General features: G+C 44.6%; 1 protein-coding gene across 1 annotated transcript in view; it reads left to right on the forward strand.

Moving 5' to 3' along the window:
• The first annotated feature begins 4406 nt into the window (after positions 1 to 4406).
• The window catches only part of Grhl1 (grainyhead like transcription factor 1), a 47616-nt gene continuing 39317 nt past the window's right edge, over positions 4407 to 12705 (forward strand). Inside the window, exons 1-4 of the mRNA XM_026396340.2 lie at positions 4407 to 4535; positions 7731 to 7917; positions 10211 to 10281; positions 12207 to 12597. Of these exons, the coding sequence (XP_026252125.1) occupies positions 4516 to 4535; positions 7731 to 7917; positions 10211 to 10281; positions 12207 to 12597 (669 nt within the window). The 5' untranslated portion in view covers positions 4407 to 4515. The remainder of the gene's footprint in view (positions 4536 to 7730; positions 7918 to 10210; positions 10282 to 12206; positions 12598 to 12705) is intronic.

The following is a 12705-nucleotide window of genomic DNA, read 5'->3' on the forward strand; positions in this document are numbered from 1 at the left end:
CAGTAGAACTGGGCTACAACCTGGGTCTGTCACTCAATCTGCAAACCATACTGCCCCATTGTCTATGTCTAGTGTCTACCATGGGGTCTCCAGGAAAAGGCAGGTTCAAAATTAGTTCCTTACTCTAAAGCTCATAACTTGGGAAACTACTGTCAAAGATCCTGCCTCTTTAAAAAAAAAAAAAATACTATCCCAAGCCTGATTCAGTGGCACATACCTGTAAGCTGGGGGTATAGCTCGGTGGTAGAGCGTTCCTGGGTTCAATCCACAGTATTACAAACGAGAAAAACACGGCCCTAGCTGGGTGTGGTGTTTTGTGCCTTTAGTCCCAGGTACTGGCAGATGCTGAGGCAGCAGGAATGCTTGATCCTATGAGTTTGGGGCCAGTCTGGGCAACATAGCAAGACCCTGTCTCAAAATGTTAAAATAAAAACCAAAACGCACACACACACACACACACACACAAAGTAACTCTTCCCCATCCTTCAGCTTAAAAAGTTTTGCCAAACAAATCAAAAGATGCTAAATCTCACTGGTAACTTTTAAAAATGCAAATCAAAACAATGAAGTACTATTTATCACCTAGTAGACTAGCAAACCAAACGTTGGTAATGCCCATGGTGGGTGAGGGTGGGCACAGTAGGGGGTCTGACCTTCCCCTGGTAGGAGTCTAAGTAGGCAGATTGTTGGAAAACAGTCTGGAGGGATCTGTATAAGTTGCAATTGTGCATACCTCCCCACCCCCCAACAATTCCAACTCTAGAAACATCCTATGGCTTCACTTAGAAAGTGTACAGAAATGCACTAAGTGGAATGTTCACGGTGACTGTTGGTAAGTGCTCACTAATATAGCCTAATCGTCACACATCCGTACAAAGAAATACTATGCAGCCTTTTCTAAAGTACATATTTCTATGTGTCGATGTGGAAACTGTTTAAAATATAAAAAGTGAAAACAAGCTATGGAGAATTTGCAGTGTGAGTCCCATTTGTGTAAGAAAGGAAATTATATGTGTGCTTCTACATATTTAGAAAATATCTGTAAACACACAAAAACTGTTAATAGTGGTTATCTGGGGAAGAGGGACTAGAGATGGTGAATGGAGGAAACCATATTCTACTCCTCTATATCACTTACATGTCTCTTTTTATCTTTCCTTATATATTTCCTTTGTTTTTTGCTTCTTTTAAACAATGAGCATTCATTTTTTATGATTAAGTAATCATTTATAATTCTTTTTATAATTGAAAATTTTAAAAATGGAGGTATCATCAATAGCTTACAGATTTTAACTTAAGAACCATTAGAAATAAACCAAACAATCCTATATTCAAATTTACACATAAGACCCTTCCTGTTCTTGTTTTTATGGGCTGATATTCCTTCATTCCCCCCCTACTTAGTTGGTGCCTACCATGTACCAATTACTGAGTCTAAGGCACCAGGGTTCTCATCTTCTGAAACAGGGGAGTTATTTAAGTCTACCCAGATGTGGTCCTGAAGGAACCAGATTGAACCCATTCAGTAGATGCCTCCTGGATATTTTCTAGGCCCTGGGAACCGAACAACAAAAGTGGTACAACCCCTGTCCTCTTCAGAAAAGCTCACATTGCAGTGGAGACAGACACAAAGAGAAACTCACACAGGACAGAGCTGAGACCATGCAGAGCCACTGTGGGCCACGTGGGGTGCCTCACAGGGCCTAGGTGTTCAGGAAGGCCACCTGGAGGAATGGGGAGTGCTCCTGGGTGTGGGAGTGGAGCGGAGTTCACCAGGCAGGGAGAGCGGTGCCAGGGAAGTGGGGTGGGCGGGGGGCTGTGTGGACCAGCAGCAGGGGAGCAGCTGGGTTGAGGGCGGCTAGCTGTTCAGAGACATCTCACTAAGACGCTTGGACTTTCCCACGCGTGTGCTAGAATGACATGGAATTTGTGTTTTACAAAGGCCACTTTGGCTACACTATGAGGACAGAGGAGGGAGAAGAAAGGCCAGGTAGAGGGACTTTGTTTTCCTTGTCCATCACATCCACACTACTCTGATGATCTGAACCATGTCTACAGAGCACCTGTCCTACTCTTAATATTTTCTTAAATTAGCTCATATTAAAATTTTTGTTTAAATAGGAAACTATTTATAAGAAAGAAGTGGCTACATGGGTCCAGTGTCGTACCTAGGGCTGCAGGACAGACAGGATGGCCAAGAGAAGTGGGTCTGCGGTTGCTGACCTGGTCCCAGGGGTCTGGAGACCTGGCAACAGACAGTGATATGAGCAGATGAGGCCCAACTGGTATTGGACAAAAACATGTGCTTATGTGCTTGGTCCTTGGCAAGTGACCAGCTGACTTCTCCTTCCTCCTTGTTGCAGCTTCTTCCCCAGGTTTCCATATTTCCATTTCCCTCCTACCTCTGAATCTGCCTTCCTGTTAAAATCAGCTCTTCTCCTTTCTCCAGTGTTGGAGGCTCTGGGATCCAGGCAGGTCCCATCCTCTTTCCTTCCTTATTGCAATTCAGCTCATCGTAAGGACTTACATTCCAACTTTACCCTGTCGACATCCAGAATTTGAGCTTCAGCTCAAACTTCTCCAATGGATTCCAGTCTCATATCCAAGCATCTACCTGACACATCTATTTCAATTGTTAATAAATCCTGACCTTAGCGCATCTCAAACAGGACTCTTTTCCTCTCTCAAACTGTCTATGCCTGCTGCCCTCACATCTCAGCAGAGGCGAATCACTCCTTCCAGTTGCTCAACTGGAAATCCTGCAATCATCTTTGACTCTTTTAAAAGCACATTCTGTAACCAGTTTTGAGTAGGAAATCATGTTTGAATTCAGAATAGAGCTAGAATTCAAAACTCACCATTTTACTCTACCACCCTAGGCCTCTCCACTGTTAGCTTTTGCTTTTACTATCGCAATTGCCTCCTAATACTGGGCAGCCAGATGATTTTAAAACATAGGTGAGATCTGCCTACTCCAACTCTCCAGTGCTTTCCCATCCCAGAGTAAAGCCTAGAGTCTGTACAGAAGGCTATACAGTTTGCTCCCCTCCCCTCTTGTTATTGTCTGACCTCATGTCTCGACTTTCCTCCTCTGCCCCCTTCAGCCACACTCTTGTTCAGCTGTCCACTGAATACACGGAGAGTCCCCACTCCCACGCATGGCTGAGTCTCTGCCTGCACCCATCTTCCCCCAAATACCTTCCTGACTCACAACCTCACCTCCTTCAAGTCTTTGAAACCCCAACTACCTCTACCTGCAGAACTTGCCACTTCTTAACATAGGATATTATTTACCGTGATCCTATCTAGAATGTTCTAGGAAGAGAGGATTTTGTTCTGTTCCCTGTCCCATCCTAGTATCTACGACAGTGCCTGGCATATAGTAGGCCTCTCCTTGAATGTTTGTTGAGGAAGAGCACACCTCTGAAAAACAGGGAATTTCGGCTGGGCAAGGGCAATCTGTGTGTAGTGATGGAAGCGGGAATGTACAGGAGTGCATGTACTGAGCCCGAGGAAGGAGCGCTGAGGAGGGAGCGCTGGGGGAGGTTGAAGCCCAGATGTGTATCTGAGAGGGCCAAGCGAAGTAGAGATGAGAAACTGAAGGCTGGTGGGAACGAGGAGGGGGAGGTTGGGCACTTGGGAAGGAGGCTCAAGTAAGGCTCCCATGACCACTCCACAGGGACCCACGTTGCCACTCACTGGCAGACAATGTGAAACAATGGTTAGGTTAGCTGATTTCCAGTGACTGTCACAGAATGGTCAATCTGAGATGGATGAGTCGGGCACTCTAAAACCGGACCCCTGCGGTGGGCAAAGAGAGGAAGAGAAATTTCGAAGATATTTCTTCTTAAGAAATTCAGGAAGGGCCCGGATGCGAGAACTGGGAGATAAAAAGGGCCCGAGGAAGGCGGCGATGCCCTTGCCAGGCAAGCGCAGTGGCACCGCGGGGCACCGCAGACGGGAAGAGCGGAGGGCGTGGGCGAGTGGGCGAGCAAGGGGGCGGCTCCGGCCGCCAGGCCGATCTCGGAGGGTTGGAAAGGGCTGCGGGGCGGGTGGGCACAGCAGAGCTCTCTGGGTGAGCACGCGGAGGTCTGCCGAGGGCTGCAGGTGCGCGCCGAAGCTGCGGGGAGCCGGCGCCAGCCTGGGCGGGCGCCGTCAGCCGAGAGCGGGTCGCGCCACCCCAAGCCCAGTGCACGGAGCCCCGCCCCCGCCGCTCCGTCCTGTGGGCCCCGCCCCCGCGACCTGCCCATCGGCCAATCAGGCAGCGCGGCTGGCCTCCCGGCCCCCGAGGCCCCACCCCCTACCGGCGCGCCGCCAGCCAATGGGCGGCCGAGCCCCGCGCCCAGTGCGCGCAGCCCGCGCGGAGCCGGCTCAGAGCGAGAAAAGCGAACCCAACCCGTCGGGGCCGCCGCTCCGGACCCGCCAGCCGCCGCTGCCGCCTCCTCCCCCCGGATCGGGTGTACTGTCCCAACCCGAAAGTCCAGTTCTGCGGCCCGGCAGCGGCGAGCGAGCGCGATGACACAGGAGTACGACAAGTGAGTGAGGCGGGAGTCCGGCCGCCGCGGGGCGCCGGGCCGAGGGGCCGCCGCCGCCTGCTCCCTCCGGGCCCGCCGGCCGCACCTGCCGCGAGCGAGCCCGGCGCTGGCGCCGGCCCCGGGAGCCGGCGAGGCGCGGCGCGGCGAGGCCGGCGGGCGGGGGCGGCGGGCCCGGCCCCCGCACCCCTGCGCGCCCCTTTGTTCGGCCGGAGCCTCGGAGAAGACCCCTTCCCAGGGAAACCCGACACCGGCCGCGGCCTCGCTCCCCCGGGAGCGCGCGGGGAGCACCGGCGACCCGCCGGCCCGTGGCGCAGACCCCGCGCGCCCCGGGACCGCTGCCCAGGTGGTCTGTGGATCTCTCCGCGCGGCGGGCCGGGTAGACCCCCGGGGACCGCTGTCCTGTCGTCCGCAGACTCGCTAGAGCTCCCCGAGGGAAATTCAGGGGAAGGTTGAAGGGCCCGGTGGCATTTTCTCTTCCCTGCTGGCCGAGTGAGTGAGAAAACTGCTGTGGGTGTTTACCACTTGCATCATTGATAGTAATTACAGATTTCTGTGTTCTTAATGCCCGGGAATATCAAGAGGGTGAAACTGAAATCAGAGTGATAAGCTGATTGATATGCCGTATAGAGTTTGTGACTTAGGTATGAGGGGTCCTGTAAGATGTGATGATGGGAGACATGAGGGATCTGGGTGAGGGATAGTTCTAAATTTTATTTGCAAAGTTTCTGTAAATATAAACTTGTTACAAAAAAAATCTTTAAACAAATTTTTTAAAGGAAATAATAGCAAGCCAGTCAGTCTATTTCAGATCAGTAAATCCAGGGCAGGTAGTTTTCTAATTACTTGTTAAGGATCGTTTTCGGTGTGCTCTTTTTTTTGGATGAAGAGATTAAGTATCATGTATAAAGCATCTAAAAGAAATTGATCTTATAGAGTGTGTAGTTAAGGGGCTGGGGTTGTAGCTTAGTGGTAGAGTGCTTGCCTATCACGCATGAGGCACTGGTTTCCAAACTCAGCTCTGCATATAAATAAAATAAAGGTCCTTTGACAACTAAGAAAATATTTTTTTTTTAAAAAAGAATATTCAGTTAAGTTATTGCTTGAACTATATTTCAGAAGCCTGAGAGGAAGAGTTTAAGGCTTACCCTGCAAACTAAGGAGTCTTAAGGGCCTAACCACAGCTTGATGGTGGAGAAGAACAGACTAAGAAAGGCAACTGCTTTTGTGTTTATTTCTTGGCTTACAGTTCAGATAAGACAAAATTTCCAAAGCTAACATTGTGGCCTTAGGCACACTTTGGGAATATAAAACACCTTCAGGGTGATAAGAGACATAAAGCCATTTGAAAAATATTTTCTGGTGCTTGTACAAATTTGGGTTGGGGGTGGGAGAAGAGAAGCTGGAAAACTAGCATTACAGGAATTGAATGAGCCAAGTGCTGTCATAGTCTGGAAGTAGCTATTAGGCTATTAATAATAGCTGAGAAGCACACCAGGCGGTCTCCTTAAGGTACCACTGGTTCAGTACCTGCTACACTCTGGATTTGATGGCTTAGGGAGTGCCACTCTCTATACTTCTTTATTTCCTTGAGATTTGTGAGGATAGTCTTCTCCATTTTCAAACAAACTGTCTACTCTGAACAACTCTTGGTGTTTGTTCTGTGTTAGAATAGTACACCACCTCCACACTTAATCTTACACTGCAAACGCCTAGGATTGTATCCCAGGTGTGAGTAATGATGTGGGCTCTGAAATAGCACTTCATTCTGTAAAGTAAGTTGCTGGTTTTTTCTTTCTCCTTCCAATGATGTTCTCCTTTTTCCAAATCTATATGTTTTTAAAGGGCCTGGGTTTCTGCCAAACACTGACCTTTGTTGATTACTTGAAAAGATAATCTTTCTACATTCACTTTTAGAACAGGTAGGTCACCTTAAGCCCTTTACATATTTCATTTGTGTGTTGCAATGAGAACTGATTGTTAATTTACTTGTCAGAATAGTGATAATTCAGAGTTCCAAACATTTACAATTTATTTTTTTTCCTAAAAAAATGTGCTTCATTTGCTAGAGTAATTGATCCATATTCTCTCTTTATTGACTTATTAAATAGTACCAACTGAACTGTTGTTGAGACTGTTTACATTTCAAGTTTTTGGAATCAGTAATGTTTGCTTTAATCTTTTAAATTAAATCTTCTATAAGGCTTCACTAAAATCATGATTGTTTTTTCTGAAATTTTCCCACCACAGTACAGTGTTAACATGAAACAATTCTTTCCCAGAGTGAAAACCAGTAAAGATTTTATTTATTGGGGGTGGGGTTTGAACCCATGCCCTCAAACATGCTAGGCACACATTTTACTGCTGAGCTACACCCCCTTTAGCCTCTAAAAACTAGTAAAGGTTTTGTTGTCATTGTTGCAGAATTGGAATGGAACCCAGCACCTGTACATGCCATGCAAGAGCTACTCCGCTGCCCCAGCCCACTTGGAAAGCCTTTTAGAAATAGATTTCCCCATCTTCTAAAAAAAAAATTTCTTTTTGTTTAGTGGCTTCATTTATTGTAGTTTCTTAAGTGTTTATCTCTAAGATAAACAGTTAACTCCCATGCCAGAAAATGATGCCTCTTTATTGATTTACAGTCCCCTTTGGCCACATTCCATGTTCAGTCTGCTGGTAATCAGTAGAATATTTTAACTTTCTCATATACCCCCAAGGATTACATGAAGTATCCTCCTTTCATTCTCCCCCTCCCTTACCCCTGTTTTTCGGAGATGTTTTTTAAGGCATGGCATCTGCAGGAGAAAGGGAAGCAACATGTAAGAGCATGATGCACACAGACGTGCTTGGGAAGAGGCGCAGTCCTGATGGTGTGTGTTCCCAGAGAGGGGATGTTCTTTTTGCCCGGGTCCTTGTTCTACTTATGTAGAATATTGGTATAGCTTGGTGTTTTGGGAGGGATTTTCCCCCTAACTGCAGGTTCCCTGGCTGCCTCCGTACCCTATATCTTCCTGAGGGACCCACTGGTCTGCATTAAGTGGTTTGCCTTCTGATCTTGTCTTCATTTGACTTAGCGGGTCACAGGTGAAACAATCAGGAATGTCAAGGAATTGGCTGTTTGGTTTTTAAAAGTTAGTTTGTGTGATGCCTTGAGGAGAAGAATATGATTTTTTTTTTTAATTTTTAATTTCTCTGAAGCAAACGGCCAGTGTTGGTTCTTCAGAATGAAGCACTTTATCCCCAGCGGCGCTCCTATACCAGCGAGGATGAAGCCTGGAAGTCTTTCCTGGAAAACCCGCTCACCGCGGCAACCAAAGCCATGATGAGCATCAATGGAGACGAGGACAGTGCCGCGGCGCTGGGCTTGCTCTACGACTACTACAAGGTAGGCTGCTGCGCTTTAAAGCCCTTGCCACAGTCTCAGAGGCACTTGATTCAGCAGCATATAAAACAGCCATTTGCTGGTGGAGTGTGGGGCTGGTTGCTTTTGTAGTGACTGTAAATAGTTTAATGAGTACTTTGACTTACCCTGGTTCAAAGCTGAACATCCACAGTCATAGACTCAAAGGGCTGTTTTTAGAACGTGTGAAGTAGCCAGCTATTCTGCTCTCTTTGTAAGGGGGTGCTCCCATTAAAGCAGATGGCAGATGTGTCTCACTGGGTCGAGCGGTGTACCAAAGAGGGTTCTTAGTGCCACGAGAAGAGGGCAGTGCTAATGCACTGTGCTCTTGCCTCTGTTTCTCTCTGGTCAAGGTGCTTGCCTTTTTCTGTAAATGTTATTATGGAGCCTTTTGATTCAGTTTGATTATAGGATTCATGGCGAGGACACAGTTTTTACTCTGGGAGCCTCTAGTTTTAAGATCAGGACATATTTTGTTGCTTGTTTCTAGAGATTTAAATTAGTGTTAAATAGAATCTATAATTCATATGGACTTCCACATGGTTTTCCTTCTCTGGAAAGGACACCACTGTCTGTCTCCTTATCTTTATTGTTGTCCTACTAATGCAGCTCCCACTCACTGATGACCTGTTAATGCTGGCCATGTTACCAGCGTGCATGTGTTGCTTCTCACTCTCGGGTCCTGCAGGTGGGGCTTCCGCACTGGTCTGGGCCAGTTGAGGAGACAGCCTGCTGTCTGCTAAGGGATTTGATTCTTCTTAGTTCCCCTTGCCATTCTTCTTTCCGACCAAAGCAGATGTTTGGGGATGGCTATTAAGAGTCTAGGACACAGGGCGTGACAGACATCCAGGGAGGCTGGCAATGTTGTAATTCTCTTCTTGACAGTGGTTACATAGATTTGTTCACTCTGTGATAATTCAACAGGCTTTATACTGATAATTTATGTACTGTTGTTCTCTGTAAATACTATATATAAATAAAAATTTACTTAAAATTTAAAAAAAAGAGTTTAGGTCACAGTTTAAAGGGTATACTAAGTCAAAGTACATCTTGCTATGTGAACTTTGTCTCATTGCCACGTGTGTCTTATGTACAATCATTGTGCTGTTACCACTTCTGTGTGTGTGTGTGTGTGTGTGTGTGTGTGTATGCACACGCATGTGGTTCTGGGAATCGAACTCAAAGCCACACATGCAAGGCAAGCACTCCACTGTAGAGCCACATCCTCAGCCCTAAGAAGTGTTCCAATGACAGGGTCTCCTTACAGATATGTGTGGGCATATGTATGTATATATGTGTGTATATTACAGTCTATATTTTACCACCTTTTTGTTGTGGGGACTTTCAGGCCTACAAATAATGAAATCATCAAATCCTGAATACATTTACCTAGGTTCACCAGTCACTTGCTTTTCTGTTATATTCTGACTCTGTGTTCTATTCTGTATATGAGAAAAACAAAGAAGAAAAAAAAAAAAGCAAAGAAGATAATTGGATTACCAAAATTAGGGTGGGAACTGAACAAAATATTTAATTGTTTCCTGGTATAAGGTCATGTGTCCGATTTGTAGTGTTTGGTGAATTGCAGTAAAGATTTTGGTCTTTGAATATGAGCAGGAACTTGTATAATAACTAAAGATGCTAAAAAGTGTAGCCATGAGGGTTCCTTTGAAGTAGAAATTATTATGTATCTGATCCTATGGCTTATTGATTCAATCTGTATAAAAATTTTTCTAAGATATTAATTATGAAACTACATTTTTAACTGAAACGTTTGAGAAAGGGAGAAATTCAATAGTTTAGTGCCAGAAAGACTAATGTAGTAACGTTAGTGCTGATGGTTTAAATCATGAAAGTATTTTACATCTCAGGAGTAAAGAACTTCTCATATCTGTCCTAATATTAATTGTAACAATTTCTTAGTGGTAATTACTCATCAGGGTCTTTGTGATAAAATGTGAAATTCTTTTCTTTTTTTTTTTTCCTTGATGCTGTGGATTGGACCCAGGGCCTCACACAGGCCAGGCAAGATATCTACCACTGAGCCACATCCCCAACCCTAATAATTGCTTTTTACCCATCAAAATGGGGGCCCGTAGTAAACTCCTTGAGGCCAGAAGCTGCCTTGTTTGTTGTGTCCCCAGAGCCTGCTGCCTGATAGGCTGTCAGGGGACAAGTGAATGACTGAGTTTGGTGGAAACTGAAAGGCTCTTTCTTTGGGTGAACCATCTTCACTGGGTGAGGGCTGATTTTTTTCTCATTTGTGTTAATGTTTAAGGTTCCAAGAGAGAGACGATCATCAACAGCCAAGCCAGAAGTTGAGCATGCGGAGCCAGATCACAGCAAAAGGTGATATTTAATATTGAACAGTCCACTCAAAAGATGCCACATTTCTGTAAAAATAAAATGGGAATTTGTCTAAATGAATAAACACTAGAGAAAGAGATGGGTAAATTTACCTGTGTTGCTCTGTGAAGTTTCTTTAGACAGTTGCCTTTTCTAGAAAATGAAAGTGTTAACTTTTTGCTCCTCTAAAGGGATGTTTTCAGCGATAACTTAAAGTGTTTGCTTATTTGCTTTGAGACCCTCTTAAGGAGGGTGTGGCAAGAGGGAGGGGGGGTCTTTAAAAAAAAGACTGTCTATTCACTGTCTGTTGAATAACTGCCTGAGTTAAACTCAATAAAATAAAGTAAATGGTATCCAGACTCCTTTAAAAAATATTTTTGAAGTATTTTAGCTTAAAATTTCCAGAAAATTAAGGTTTAAATTTATGGGCATGAGATGCTTTTTAAAAAAGACCTATTAAATGCTCTCATGTTTTATTAGTAATAAAGAATAAAACATTTAAAGAATGAGTGCTCACTTAGAATCCTGCTGTCCTGAAGATTATTTATTTATTTTGGCATATGCATACACTGATGTGGAGGTGGTTGTAGTCATAGACAGCATTTGATAATATGCTTTATTCTACCTGGTTCTTTCATAAATACTTTCCATTTTGCTGTTTTAGTCTTCACAATTATCCTTTGGAGAAGTGCTTGTTTATGGCTTTTATTGTTTATTATGCACATTTTCAATCAAAATAGGAGAAGAATAGAATAAACCCACTTGTATTTATTACTACCTTCAGCACTTATCAATACAAGTTCTTCAATTTAAGCTGCTCCTCCCCATAACAAGCTGTAGTGAAAAACTTTCTATGTTGTTCCTCATGCCCTTTGCCTCTTTCTTTGAGACAAATTCCTGTGAGAGAATTTATGGTTCAGGGTTTGAACAGTTTTATTGATCTTGAAAGGCATAAAATTGCCAACTTGCTTTTTTCCTTAGTTTTCAGGAGGTTTTAAAAATGCATTCATCTCACCCACTAGGAATCATCAACTATTGCCCAGGATATTTATTAAAGCAAATTTAATTTTATGCAAAACATCCCACTGGTGCAGTTTGATACTAGCTTTTCCTTTGGTGAAGAAGAAAACCAGATGGCATCAGTATTGGGAAAGGCAGGGATTGAGCAATGCTAGGTTTCTCTTCTTGAGCATCTGTGGGCCAGGGGCCATTCCGTGTACTTCAGGGGACATCTTATTCCATCCTTGGCCACGTAAGAGGATAGACTCTGTTGTTATCCCCATTTCACAGATGAAGATGTTACTGAGCTGTGAAGTAACTTGTCCAGGATGACACAGAATTCGAACCCAGGCAGTCTGACTCAACTAATAGGGTACACTTACAGCTTCAGGCTTATAGTAAAATATAAGAACTTTGTTAAGGTTTTTGAAAATAAAGTATATAAGAAGAAAGCTGTTAGTTGTCAGTATTTCAAATGAAACAATGCTTTTGGATTTAACTTGGACTAGAACTGTGAAGAACTTTTTCCTTCTCTAGTAATGTTGATGGTGCCATTTTCTGTTTAGCTGATCTCTGTCAAGTGTATTATTACTGCATGGGACTTATTATTTTTTTAAATGTTTATTTTTTAGTTGTAGTTGGACACAATACGTGTGTTTTACTTATTTTTATGTGGTACTGAGGATTGAGCCCAGGGCCTTGCATGTGACAGGTGAGCATTCTACTGCTGAGCCACAACCCCAGCCTGGGACTTGAATTAATTAGGGACTGGGGATATGACTCGGTGGTGGAGCAGTTATCTAGCATGTTTGAAGCCCAGGCTCCATCCCCAGCATCACAAAAAATAAAAGAAGAAAAAAGAAAGAAAAAGTCAAGAACTATATCAGTGCTGAGATTGAAAACACAGATTTTTTTTTCCTTTCTTAAAGAAATAACATACCAAACGTAACAGATCAGCCTCTCATTTCTGCTGGAGAAAACAGAGTGCAAGTACTGAAAAATGTGCCCTTTAACATCGTCCTTCCCCATGGCAACCAACTGGGCATTGATAAGAGAGGCCATCTGACAGCTCCTGATACAACAGTCACTGTCTCCATAGCAACAATGCCTACCCACTCTATCAAGACCGAAATCCAGCCTCATGGCTTTGCCGTGGGGATCCCCCCAGCCGGGTATCATCCTGAGCCCACAGAGCGTGTGGTGATTTTCGACCGGAATCTCAACACTGACCAGTTCAGCTCTGGGGCTCAGCCCCCCAATGCTCAGCGGCGGACCCCAGACTCCACCTTCTCTGAGACCTTCAAGGAGGGTGTTCAGGAGGTACAGGAAACAAAAACATCTTCCTGACACGCTGTGTGTTTGTTTAAGTATTGGGTTCCACCTTTTCCTTGTTATGTAAGCTTGAAACTCAGCCGAAAATGAATGGAT

This window comes from Urocitellus parryii, chromosome 12 (assembly GCF_045843805.1).
Source record: "Urocitellus parryii isolate mUroPar1 chromosome 12, mUroPar1.hap1, whole genome shotgun sequence".
NCBI classification, from domain to species: domain Eukaryota; kingdom Metazoa; phylum Chordata; class Mammalia; order Rodentia; family Sciuridae; genus Urocitellus; species Urocitellus parryii.